The sequence below is a fragment of the Sander lucioperca genome, chromosome 7 (genome assembly GCF_008315115.2).
Source record: "Sander lucioperca isolate FBNREF2018 chromosome 7, SLUC_FBN_1.2, whole genome shotgun sequence".
NCBI lineage: Eukaryota > Metazoa > Chordata > Actinopteri > Perciformes > Percidae > Sander > Sander lucioperca.
The window spans coordinates 12229657-12243955 of NC_050179.1; the positions used below are offsets into that span (position 1 = coordinate 12229657).

The 14299-nt window shown below is 42.1% G+C and overlaps 1 protein-coding gene across 1 annotated transcript in view; it reads left to right on the top strand.

The window, feature by feature from the left end:
* The window catches only part of tmem266 (transmembrane protein 266), a 29092-nt gene that overhangs the window by 10225 nt on the left and 4568 nt on the right, over positions 1 to 14299 (top strand). Inside the window, exons 4-7 of the mRNA XM_031282808.2 lie at positions 9935 to 10089; positions 12690 to 12763; positions 13753 to 13809; positions 14010 to 14148. Coding sequence (XP_031138668.1) covers positions 9935 to 10089; positions 12690 to 12763; positions 13753 to 13809; positions 14010 to 14148 — 425 coding nt within the window. The remainder of the gene's footprint in view (positions 1 to 9934; positions 10090 to 12689; positions 12764 to 13752; positions 13810 to 14009; positions 14149 to 14299) is intronic.

The window sequence follows — 14299 nt, forward strand, 5'->3', positions numbered from 1 at the left end:
TCTATAATCTACCCTGGCAGAGAAAAAAGCTCTGCCGTCACTCTCTCCATTGCACATTATTGCACATAGTAATTACACCTGGCGTTTTGAATCACCCCTCATTTTATATTAGAGTCCAGGAGTCCAGGATATTTGGTGATGAATGTATTAGTGTCACCATGTTAAAAGGACAATGTCTCCACTGATGTGTTCATTTCAGCTCAATGACACAGCAATTTCTTGCTACCAGACAGGCTTCTGTTCATAATGTCGATTTCTGGCAGAAAACAAAGAGTGTTGTTAGCTTTCATAGCTTTCCTGAAATGTCAGAGCCCTGTGGCGGGGCTGTTTCTGTCCAAGAGGCCTGCTTGTCCAGGGTTTGTGTTGTTTTCTTATCCCCATATCGCCATGCTTCAGGCTCAGTACTCTCAGGACAGGACACGCCCCTCCTAAAGCACCCCTGTAGCAAGTGTCCATGGCTCTCCACTCATGAAGCGTGACTCACAACCCTTTGGCATGCTGCGATGCTGGAATCCATATAAAGAAAGTTGACAAAAAGCATAAGCTTAATTAGAGCATCCGGCATTTTGCCATCGAAGCCCTGGTGTGTCAGCTGACTATGTCCGGCTGGACTTTGCCTGGTCTGGCCCGGTCCGGGCTGATGGCTCTGTGGGACGGAGTGCAGGGACAGATGGGTCCTGTCCAAAACACCCACTCTCTTCTCATACCTCTTTAGCTTTCTCATTCTGTCTTGCTCACAAAAGGGACAGAAAACATACACATAGCAATGCCACAGCAGAGGGCAGGATCTGGCAGCCCAGCAAAATTATCATCACAGTGGGCACTCTCACATGACACCATATGATACCCTGGTCCTGGGATTTGGCATTGTGCAGTGGAAAATCATGCAGTGTCAAGACATGTGTCTGAGAGATTTATCAAGTCAACAATGTGAATATTCTTTATCATGAAAAGTAAGACGGCCCTCATTCCGATCAGAGAAATGCCCTCCTGGGCGCCTGGGTAGCTCACCTGGTAGAGCGCACGCCCATTTATAGAGGTTTACTCCTCGACGGGTTCGATTCCAACCTGCATCCCTTTTCTGCATGTCATTCCCCCTCTCTCTCCGCTTTCATGTCTTCAGCTGTCCTATAAAAATAAAAGCCTAAAATGCCCAGTTTTCTTTTAAAGAGAAACGCCCTCCTCAGATTCCAGGAGGCTTGAAAGTATTCAGCAGACTAGTGAAAACAGTGTGCAATCTGACACCCATGCAAGTGCTACAGCATGTTGATGAGCTTTTTAGATTGAAATTCCTGATTTTCAGGTCACAGGCATTCCAAGACATACCTGTCATCACAGTTTCATACACACATTTATGTCTTTTGGAAGCGCTCTTAAAAAAGCGACAGAGCCAGCTCGTTGCCACAGGTTCTGGCTGCCTTTGTGACTCATGTGTGTAACATCACAGAAATGACACAAAGGCTCAATCTGTTGTATGCTGCAAGATTTTAAATTATTTCAAATGAATTAAGACTACCAAAGGCCCTAATGGCTAAGCAATGAACTGATTGATTTACTTAGCTCTGTCGACTCTGTTAACAATGTTTCTCTTGTATCAGAATGTGTAGTCACTGAGACTCCTCTGCATACTGTAGTCTGTTTTAACACTTTGTAAATGATTGTGTGCAATCATGTAAACCCACTTTCATTGTGCTGCAGTGGCTTTTTGCTTCAATTTTGGTGATAAGCAGGACAGCTTGTTTTCTCAAGCTACTATGACTTACATTCCTGAGATGTGTTTATATCTTAGTTGTCATTTTGTGGACGTGACTCTATCCAGTAAATATATAAGCAGGTCCCTTATGATTTCAATTTGATCATAAATAGGACTGCTGTTCGGTTTGTAAAGTTTATATTGATCTCTGGTCAGTGCTTTGGTTTGGATCTGGACATGGTGAAAGGAAAAGCGTGAAGTTCAAAGGAACAGCTTTATACCAATGGTCAGAGATGTAAAAAGGAAGGGATCATTACTAAATCTTTGATGGTGAAGCCTTGGTTTTGTTTTGTTACATATGGTTGTAAAAAAAAGAAAAGCAGAGCAAAAGTATACACACCAGAGATGTGCATTTAGTCTTGCATTGCAGCTCCTCATGGCTCTTTATCAGGAGACGTGGGCGATTATGTAGGAGGTGGATGTTCTTGCGGACTACAAGGGGCACACGCAGTCCTTCCAGATTCTGTGCGGTGGTGAGCTAGATAGAAATATTAATAGATTTTGGCAGTATCATCTTCTATGGGCTGAAATATGTGCCACCAGAAACTGAATTTGAATCATTTATATTTTAATTTTTAAACTTGAATCTGAATAGTATAATTTGAAATTGAATTTATTCGTTTGGAACTGAAGTCCAATAAAATTTGATCCTCACTGAAAATTCAACTCTCTATATATCTTCACATTCAGTTCTCACAATTCAAATTCAGTTTTCAAAATTCAATTTCAAGTTACTGTGACAGACATCCGGGTAGTTGCAGGATGAAGAAAGAGCAATCGAGTGCAGATCGTTAAATAGAGTTCAGTCAGTGGCGCAGGATCAGCACTAAAGATGCCAGACTGTTGTGCTGCTTATGGATGTTCGAACGAAAGAAATGAAAAAACCAAACAGCAAGGGATAATATTTCACAGGTGAGAATGTGTTTTATTATATATATGCCGCCTTCAACCTGCAATCTGAGCTCTGGCGGCGGCGGGAGGCGGAGAGTTCCGTGGCTGGCGGCAGTGTCTCTTCCCCCAGGCAGGAACACAGCTTTGCTTCGCTGCTGCGCCGGTCCCCACGGATCCAGATGGGACGGGCCAAAGACAGAATGGTGATCGGGAGGATCTTCCACGTAGTTCAGGACGACCTGTACGTAGATTTCCGTGGGAAGTTCCACTGCGTTTGCCAGCAGAGAGTTACATTTTCAGTGAGGATCAAATTTGATTGCACTTCAGTTCCAAACAAATAAATTCAATTTCAAATTATACTATTCAGATTCAGTTTGTCAATGCAATGATTCAAATTAAATAATACAATTTCAAATTATGTGATTCAAATTCAGTTTTTCAATGCAATTATTCAAGTTTAGCTATTCAAATTCAAATATAAATGATTCAAATTCAGTTTCTGGTGGCACATATTTCAGCCCATAATCTTCTCCAGAACTTGCTGGAAAGTCCAAGATGAGGGTGGTGTCATTTCACATCCACCTTTGGTCACTTTATTGTCTCATTTGTATTATTTAAAAATGTCTGCCTTTTAAATAGTGGATAATATTTTTGGAAACTACAGAATATCAGTTTTTTTTTTAATGAGCTGAATGCTTTGTCATGTTTCGATATTTTGATTCAACTGTCACCAACATGATAGACCTAATAGACATGTGTAATAAGTGACTGTTAAAATATTTTGGTTCTTTACTTATTTCCAAATTTGGTTAAATACTTTCCTTCTACAGTCATTTCAGAATATGTCATAGATCATAGCATGCTCAGAGCACTTCAATAACGATAAAGCTGTGTATTTTTCTTTCTCTATACACTGCACATTTTACGAGTCTGAACAAATGTGCAGCAGCAAGGTAGTATGTTGAGATTTTGTATCCACCTTCATTCTGACCTGTCATCGTGACCTGCAGACTGGGAGGAGCTCAGGCTCCTAGAGAGCATCTCCCTGCCTGGCCCCAGTCTGCACTTGTCCTAGGTTATCATCCCCAGATCAGCCTGCTGCCCACAGCAGCAGCAGCATATGCCGTTGATAGTGTGGCACTGCAGCAATGACAGACGGTTCCTATGGGTCAACCTGCTGCTTTGACTCAAGAAGAGGGGAGGCGGAGGAGATAAAGAGAAGGTTGGAAGGAGGATGACCTTCCTACACACTTTCATTCACAAAGCTGCCGGCTGCAGATCACATGGAAATGGCTCCATTTGATGAATGTCATATCTGTCCATGTTGGACAGTAGTGTGGGATTAACCCTGTGCCACGTTGTATGCTGACAGCCACAGTTAAAAGCTGATACAGTGTTGGGTGAAATGTTGGATGTTAGATAAGCTTAAGTGAGCCCAGGCCAGCCTGGAATGATTACATTACTTAACAGTGCTCAGACATCCCCAATGAAATAAAGTTCTCTTGTCACTAAAATGAATTAATATGGAATGGAATGGAATCATTATTAAAAAAAAATCTAGACTGTACAATAACACTGACCGTGTGAAGCTTGGCAGCAGCAATATTTCATGGGGCGTTGTATTGGAACCACATCCATACTATACCTGTTCTGTGTAGATGGATGTCTGAAAAGAAAGCACAATTCCCCCCCCCCCCGACTCTATTTCAAACACACAGAGGAACACTCCTCTTCATCAAATTGGCTTTCTTGCCTGGCACCATGTGCGACACAATAGATGACATATGAGTGCAGGGTTTGAGGGTTTCTTAATATTCACAGACATGCAAAGTGTGAGATTGCTTTTTAGGCTGAAAGCGAGAGAGATCAAGTGTCCTGGTGAAAACCCATTTATCAGGGACAGCTTGTCTGCTGCTCTGCACATGGAGCCCCATCCATCTCCATTTGCTTAGTATCTGTGGCCCATTTCTCTGGCAAAGATCAGCTCCGAGTGGTAGCTGCTCACACTTGGAAGTCAGTGAAAGGGTTTTACTGGAAAGCAAGCTACATTTTCATAAGAAGATTAAAAAAATAGTTCTTACTCAGAGGGAATGCTGAAGCCTAAACTTTATTTATTGGCATCTGTAATCGATTAGGCCTTTTCATTTGATTTGTTAATTTACCACAGAAGTGTTTGCTAATTCCCCAGGGGTGCGACTGTAAGAGATTAATAGTGATGAGACGTGGAAGAAAAATGTACAATTGATTATCTATGATAACTCCACTTTATTCAGCATATTTATTGCTTAGCTGGTTTCCCTCTCTCAGGGCTTCTTTGCTTCTTTTGGCTGTTTTAACACCGATGACTCAGCAGTCGTTACCCAGGAAAGGATTTAGCCAGTTTTATGCTCGCATTTGTCTTGATTTTTAAGCAATCTAGGCGGATGCCCCACCTGTGCTTTCTCAGGAAACAGAAGCTAAATGAAATGCCTCTTCAAGTGTTTTATTCACCTGTTCCTTAACTTACTTTAAGTAAGTTAAGGAACAGGTGTAACATAGAGTTTGAACAGCCTGAATGGAATGAAGTTCTCCAACCTCTGCTGTTCCATAGCCTTCAAGCGCACAGTTGTGGTCCATTTTGCCCTGTCCGAGCCTGCTCGAGTCTGCTGAGTTCAGGAGATTGGCGTGAATTGGTTGAAGTTTATGCTGGAGGAACCAAGGGGCTAAATTGTTATCAGTACAGAGAGAGTAATTGAGAGGAGACAAAAAACCTGAGTCAAATAGTATTATTTTAAAATGCTACAGTAGTCCGTAGTATCTGACATTGCCCCTTCCACCATTAAAGAGGATACATTCAATTCAAAAGCTTTCCCCCAGTGTTCACGTGTTTCTCCCTAACAGTCAGAGAGATTCATGGTTCAGGTGTCTGCCACTTGAAGAAAAAAACATAGCTGGTCAAAATAATCTATAAAATGAACAAAGTACTTTACAAAATGTAGGATTTAGGATCTTCCGTACTTAAGTGACACATTTAAAAAAAAATTATAATAATAATAATAATAATAATACCGAAACATAATTTACATCTTTAAAATAAAAAGCATCATTAGCTGGTGTTCTTGAATAAATAAATGGCCGCCAGGCACAGTGATCTGAGTCTTGTTGTGTCATGAATTGTTTTGTTTTTTTAGACTCATGATTAATCATTCTGGAAGCAAATGTAATAGTGTGGCAGCTGCCACAGGTCTGTACCGTAATGTGCTGGAGTTTTTCACCAAGCAAAGTTGCTCTGTTGTAAATGTGCAATCAAGACATTAATCAAGAGTTCCAATCAATTATTTAGAGGCATTCAGAGCGACACTATTTTAGGCTTTCCTTTCAAACATTCTGAGGGAGGTGTTGGTATTTGCAGCGACTAAACACCACTACACAGGGTGACAACATGCATCTGCAAATTATAGCTACAGTATAATGAGGTAAAAGATGACAAACACACATCCATCCTCTGACTCTAATGCTGCTTTGTTTGTGTGTGTGTGTGTGTGTGTGTGTGTGTGTGTGTTACAATCAATACCTTAGACGAGTTGATAGAGTCTTTCAGACTTCTTTCTGAATGAATTTTTCCTTTGCAGCCCTTCCCTTCTCTCTGACGCCATCTCTTAACTCACACCTCAGTGAGAGTTACTTCTGGGCTGCAGCCAAAGCTCTGTCCTGTCTGTGTGAATGGGCCCCAATATTATTGTCAGCTCTGTCCTGTCTGGCCATCCTGCTGCGAGGGCCGCTGCAGCCGGTGTCATGTACAGCATGCCTTCACTTCCATCTGAGGCCACTATTGATCTGTCTCATGATCTAATTCCCTCGCTGTGCGCTGCTGTCGGCCGCACTTCGATCTTCCCTCAGTACTGCAGCTGCTGGCCTGATGTCTTTATGAACCTGTCCACAGCACATGCCACCCTGCATCTCTCATTTCCTCCACACAATTTTCTTAACTTAGTGTGTGTGTGTGTGTGTGTGTGTGTGTGTGTGTGTGTGTGTGTGTGTGTGTGTGTGTGTGTTTTTGTGTGTGTGTGTGTGTGTGTGTGTGTGTGTGTGTGTGTGTGTGTGTGTGTGTGTGTGTGTGAAATGTTTGCCTGTGCACACACACATTTGTGCAACCCTGAAGGTATTGCCCATTCGATCTGCACCTGTCGCGATCCTGGGAGAGAGTGAGATGATTTCCTTACTTGCCTTGCTTCACCACTGAAGCAGCCTCACTTCCTCATAAATACTTCAGGTCCTCAGCGTTCAAGGTTTAAAGTGATTTTCCTAAAATTAAGTTTCTAAACTTTGAGTAATCCATCACTGCCATTTACTCTGCTTCCAGACAGGGTTTTTCTTTACAGGTTTATTAAATTAATACCTTTTCTGCCTGGCTTTTCAGTCCTGAGGGTAAGTAAGGTGTGTGCTGCTCATTCCGTCTTTTAACTAATGGTCCACAAATGTCCGGTGACTGTGTGTTAGGCGTATCATTAGGTAAATGTTTCTTTTTCTTGGCTCTCCTCCACTGGCAGATGGGGTTTGACATTGTTCCTTGGGAACAAATTGGTGCTGGGGAAAGTCTCCATGGTATCTGCTAATGATACCATTACCATCCACAATCTCTTTGTCACCCCAGGTGTTGAGCTCCTAATCTGTTGGCATTGGTGAGGGTTGCTGCAGAGGGCTGAGTGTACCGGTTAGCCTCTGGGAAAGCACTGACACAACGTGGCCGAGCTCAGCCTCTCTGTTGACCTTGGTGAAGGATGGAGGCGATGTGTAGCTGTGCTACACCGGAGGCTCAGCTGCAACTGCAAAATGACACTGATTACTAGAATTCCCTCTCACTTTTTAACCTCATAGGAGAACTTTATTATAGTTCTACATTATTTTTTATAGTTTTGGCCATGATTTCTATTCACCAACGTCGTTGCCAAAACCAGGGAACATGGGGACATCGTTACAAAATGCAGTCCAATGAGCCAAGAAATAAGAGACCATCAGACAAGCCAGCTTTTTTTGGAGTTCAAACCAGAAGTAAGCGTGCCCGAAATGTCAATGATAACACCTCATTGTACAAGTACAGTTGGTCACAGTTGCACCAGATAGTCAGTAAGTAAACTGTGATAGATTTTTAAAGTAGACACCTTTGTATTCTCTTCCATATACAGGTCAAACAACTAGTCGGTCAGTCGATGGACACAACAATCATCAGCAACTATTTTGGTAATTTATTGTTTGTCATTTTTTTCTAAAATATCAGGATTTGCTACTTATCTTTGTCTTATATCATAGTAAAGGGAACATCTTTGGGCTTTGGATAAAACTATAGACATGTCATCAACAGTTTCGCTATTTTCTGACAATTTATAGACTAAACAATTGATCAGTTAATTTATAAAATAATCATTGGTTGCAGCCCTACTTTAAAATAAGTTTAGCTTATTCAAACCATATTGCTATGTTTACAAATCCTAACATTTAACATAAAGTTTAGTACTGTTGTAATTTTGGCCCAATAAGACCCAAGTTATAATAGACCGGAATTATCCTTTAGCTCAATCTGCAGCTTTCTCTGTTCTTTCTTTCTCATTTTATCTTCTCCAACTCCCCCTCCTTCCTCCCTGGCTCTCTCTCCAGTTCACTTTTGGATGAGTCCCAATGCCTTTGAACTGGCTGCACCACCGTTTCCTCTCTCAGTGTTTGCCTCCTTCATTCTGAGCTAAACCAAGAGGAGAGTAGAATAAATTGCATCCTCTTTTGTCCTCTGACAGACATTGCGCGTAGCTTTCCTCCTATGGGGGACAGGTGACAATGGATAGCTGCTGTTTTCATGGAAACATACTGCTTTTCTCAGTGTTGCCTCAGAGAAAGGACAGCAACCCCCACACATCTTCCTTTTCAGTATATCTGAGTAGCGTGTGCGTGGAATGCAGAGCTGTGACAGGAAGGGAAAGCCCGGTGTGCCTCCTGGAGACATGTCATTATTTATTGACCATGAATCCGCAGGAGTGTCAGTCAGTCTCTGATTGGTTGAACCTAAATGGGGGGAGTAGGGATGGATTTAAGGCAGGTCTGACACTCATATCTTCAGACACAATGTACCTGGACAAGGAGCAAGCACACAATGGACACTGGGACACTTCAAACTAATGGAAAATATATTAGCAATGTGGAGGAAGGTGTATAAAGCAGTAGCTGCTTAACCAGTATAGGAATGACAGATTCTGGGATCAGGAATTTTAGGTGTCACTAACCCAAGTTTCTCCCTCATTCCTTAACTCTGATGTTCTCTCAACAACCAGCCAGACAGGTGTGACTGCACCCTCCAGATGGTGCACATGCAGCCCCACTGTCATGCCTGCAGAGCTACATCATGCAGTCGTCCAGAGCCAGTGAGCTAACTCCTAGCCTGGTTGTTAGCAAAACAGTCGCCCAGCTGGGCATTCAGCCAGTAAGTCAACTAGTTTTTCACCCAGAGACCTGTCCTCTCACCCAGTGGAGCAGCTGGGAGGGGAATTAAACACAGAGAGACTCTAATCTTTCCAGAATCACACTTAATTGACTGTAATGTTATAGATGTGTAATATGTCTAAACAAATATAGAGAATATAAGACTGAGTTGGGTATCACCTCCTCTATAGATCTATCTATTAGTGCTCCATATACAAGCATGTTCTGATTAGACAAAAACAAATTATTTAATGCTTGAATGTGGATTACAACAGACGTCATGTAATCTGTTTCCAAAAATAGGCCAACACAAACCAATGGCTGTTATAGTAAGTAGACTGCACTGCTTGATGATGCACAAAAGAAGAGCTTTAATGGGAAGAGGAAGGTTGTAGAAAAAGCCAGAATAAAGGGTTTCATGAGGAGATTAGGAAAGGGGGGGGGAAGCAATGACACATGAATTCATGAACAGAATCACTTCATACTTATATATCATCTCAGTGCCAGCAGAACATATATTTATGCTTCACGTTGAATTTAAGAGCGTAAATTAATTTCAGCATGCATGCTCGGAATTTGTATGCAGATAAGTGCCCTCTGCTGAAAAATATTTAGAAGAATGTTGACTGATAGAAAACGGAGCAAAGTCAAGGTTGAATACATCTCACAATTTGTGTATCTTGATGTTTCTTATGTTTTATTGATTTGACCTTGCTTGCTGCCTGTCAGATCTGGACTCTGTACCAGTGTTACATTTTATATTAAAAACGCAACAAGACCCACCATTTATCTTTCCCCCCTTTAGCTCTTCTGACTGCCTTTTCTCCCCCTCTCCCCGGTCAGGTCGAACTGGCTGAAGCCATGCTGTGGGCGAAGGGCAGCACTGTGGCAGGTCTGTCTGCTGTCGGCAGGCTTCAACTGTTTCCTGGTGGCCTGTGTCATTCTGGTGGTTGTGCTGCTGACGCTGGAGCTGCTCATAGACACCAAGCTGTTGCAGTGTGAGTGGTAGAAACCAAGACAGTGAGACGTCACCACTGAGATTATCATAATAATAAGGATGTGGATGTTTGAGGACATGATGCTGGGGTGGTGGTTTGTTACACTCATTGTTTATGGTCCTGGCTTGCATTAGCTTTCTTGGAGAGGAAGAAAAGTAAACTGCTCAGCACAATTGTTTACTTGTGAATTGCTATACAAAGGCATTGGATCGATGCATGGACTCGAGATCTATGACAAAGGAATAAGTTCACAAGAACTTAAATACAACACAAACTAAGCGGCAGATAGATCATGTACTCTTCCTCTTGTTAGACTGAGATGCAGTTAGGATGGAAGGGTATTTGGCAAAATATATATAAATAGAGGTAGTCATAAAGCTATATAGCAAAGAATGAAAAAAAGAAAAATATAAAACCATTTTCTCACAGTGTGACAAACATCTGTTGTTGAAATAGAAATTTACGCAGATAACAACTCTTACCAATATAAATTAATTACACAATTAACAGTGTTAGATTGAACATGAGCAAATGATAGCAACATAGAAAGTCAACACCATAGTATACAATAATATATAGTATACTTACTAGAGCTATAGACCAAGAAATTAGCCAGGCCAATACATCATCCAATATAAGCTTGTTGCAGATATATCAGTATTTAGGTATATGCCAGCCAATAAATCATTTTTGAGATTGTTATTTTTTTTTTTAAAGTTTGCCAAGTTTGCCACCAAAAACTTTAGAAGTTTATTTATCAACTGTAAAATGTGGCATTGTTGTACTCCAGGTAGGGAATGAGTCCTTACCCCAAGTGAAGGAGTTCAAGTACCTTGATGTCTTGTTCGCGAGTGAGGGGACAATGGAACAGGAGATTGGTCGGAGAATCGGCGCAGCGGGTGCGGTATTACATTCAATTTATCGCACCGTTGTGACGAAAAGAGAGCTGAGCCAGAAGGCAAAGCTCTCGATCTACCTGTCAATTTTCGTTCCTACCCTCACCTATGGTCATGAGGGCTGGGTCATGACCGAAAGAACGAGATCCAGGGTACAAGCGGCCGAAATGGGTTTCCTCAGGAGGGTGGCTGGCGTCTCCCTTAGAGATAGGGTGAGAAGCTTAGTCATCCGTGAGGAGCTCGTAGTAGAGCCGCTGCTCCTTTGCGTCAAAAGGAGCCAGTAAGGATAGGTAAGGATGCCCCCTGGGCGCTTCCCTAGGGAGGTGTTCCAGGCACGTCCAGCTGGGAGATGGATGGATGAAAATGTGGCATTGTGGTCCCAATTCTTTGTAAATTTAAGGGATTTTCATCAAAAATGTTTTAATTTATTATAATTATACTAAATCTATATTTAATATATATTAAATATACCTTGAACCTTTTTTAGGGGGTGGTCACGCCTAAATTTAAGCAAATTGACTGTTTTTGATCATCAAACTATTGAATTTAGGCATAAAGGTTGCTAGGGTTGATTAAATAATTGGACTGTGAGATTTCTTTGAAGGCAGGGAAACAACATATTTAAAAAAAAAAAAAATTTATTAATCAGTTCTGCCATGCAGATGACATGGTTTTCGTTTTGAATATGACCAAAAGGACGATGACAGTCCTATCTATCAACACAATATATTCATGTAACTTATTATAGTATTAGCAGTCTGTGAATGTGCTATGGTCATACCTAATGGTTACATACATTTTTGTTTGTAAGACAATTCAGGACAGTTTTTGGACCTGCCAGAACAGAATAGATGTACAACATGTAGAGCATGTGCAGATATGTCTACTGTATAATGACTCTGTGTCACTAATAACCTATCCTGGGACCTGAGGCTCTGATCAATCATGGTCTGGGGAATATAAACCTTCTATTATTATTCCACAGTTAATACAAAATGTCAAGTGATCAAAATACCCATGTCACCCCAGTATCAACTTTATCTACATCATCTGGCATGGTGGAGACATCCTCATTTATCAGAAGTGAAAGGTCAGGGGTCATACCTGTTTGATGTCACGGGGCTAAGTGAAGAACGCACGTGGTGGAGATATCGCTCTGGCAGTATCCAAATGCACTTAAGTCTTTACTATTCCCCTGGGACTGACTGACTGACTAGACGGGGCAGACAAAGGAAAAGTAAGACAAATGGGTTAAGGGAGATTAGCGGACAAAGAAATTAGGCAATACAGAGTTGGCTGGTGGATGAGTGTGGGGAGGACTTGAGGAAGATGAATGGACTGATGGACAGATCACTGAACACGACAAACAAAGACAGATGGGAGGGAGAGGTGGCGCGTGAAGAGAAATGCATCAGCTGACAACCGAGTGCTGTTGCAGGCTGTTTACAATTAGCCTGATGAATAGACAGGAAGATACAGACACATGCATGTACACTTGTGTTGAATTCACATTTATGATGTTGCTTTCATCTCTCTCTGTGCTTTTATGTATGTGTGTGCATGAATGTGCTCATACCACTTTACTGCACCTTGTCAATGTTACACAGCAGGTAACAGCCAAAACAAAAAAAACACATTTTTTACAACTTCATGTCACAGAAACTGTCCTTTAAAATAATCAGTTATTCTGTTTTATTCCTACAGTTAATAACGCATTCCAGTTTGCCAGCATCATCCACTGGATCAGCCTGGCGATTCTCTCTGTGTTCTTCATTGAGGTGAGTCTCCATCTTTTTCTTGCTCATCACAAAAACAGTCTCACTTACAGCTGATGCAGCGGGCTGTCGATTAATGCTATGTTGCGCAGTATGTGTGGCCAGTGAAGTACACCGATAGATCCTCATTACAATACTAACAACACTATGAAACGCCCTGTGTCCTCTGTCACAGCTTGATTAGATTCTGATTAGTAGGGGTGAACTTGTGTATGGCTCCATTAAAAGTGTTCTTAACGAAAGTGACTATGAAATCACACAACAAAGATCTACATCAGTACTCTGGGGAAAAACCAACGTGTGTAACTGCTGTTGTTAAAGCTGGCACAGTTGGTCCCTCTCGGGTTATTCAATTGATCCGCAGCACAAACACTTTAAAATGCAGATAGAGCTTTTTGTGCTGCTAGTTTTAAAGAATTTTGAGGCCTCAGGTGTGCTGTATTGATTACCATTTTCTTTACAGTCGGCCACATTTGTCTTAGTTCCCTACACTTGACCACCGCACTGCTAACTTTTTAGCCTCCCAGTAATACATTGAAGGAGTAGCAACAGCAGGGAGGCTGGTTTCTTCTCTAGTGCAACCTTGAATTTCTGCAAATAGCCTAAGGATGGGGGCTAGGGGATGGCAGAAGAGGAACACAGACAAAGGGAGAGTTGTTTGCTCTCTGCAGCCCCTGCTGCGTCAGCAGAAGGAGCTAATTGCGCTGTCTCTAATTGTTTGGAGGAAATCCTATCGCACCGCCTTGATTGTTTATGAATATGAGGTCATTGATAAATTACCAGTGGAGGGATGAAAGAAATGTGAATCGCAACTGCAAATGCCATTTACTGGGTTGGGTTTATTATTGGCCGTGTAATAATGGAAATTACTACCCCGCGTGCTCAGCCTCCATCATCCAGTCTCACTGTGTTTAGCTGTCATTGTTTTCTCCCATCTCAATCAGTGTGTAACCTCCTATCTGTGTCCATCTCTGTCCCTCTGTCTGTCTCAGACGGTGTTCAGGATCGTGGTGTTGGGGATATGGGATTACATAGAGAACAAAGTAGAGGTAAGCTCCCATGGGTCCCATTAGGCCTGTTACTTGGGGCCCCTTTCACTGCAGTGTCATTCCCTCAATGTCATACCACTGTGAAAGCAACAGACAACACAGTAGCTGTGTGTGTGTGTGTGTGTGTGTGTGTGTGTGTGTGTGTGTGTGTGTGTGTGTGTGTGTGTGTGTGTGTGTGTGTGTGTGTGTGTTTTTCTCAGGTGTTTGATGGAGCTGTCATCGTCCTTTCTCTGGCCCCCATGGTGGCCTCCACAGTGGCCAACGGCCCCAGCAGCCCCTGGGACGCTATCGGTCTCATCATCACACTGCGCATCTGGAGGGTCAAGAGGATCATTGATGGTGAGGCTGGGAGTGGCTGGGGACTGATGTCCTCTGCATCCTGTCCTTTACTGTCAAGTCACAGAGATAGATACTGCAGTGTGCTCTCTGCGGTATCGGCTACATTCAATCTTGAGGTTGATTCTTCTATATTTGTTAGTCTTTTGTTACG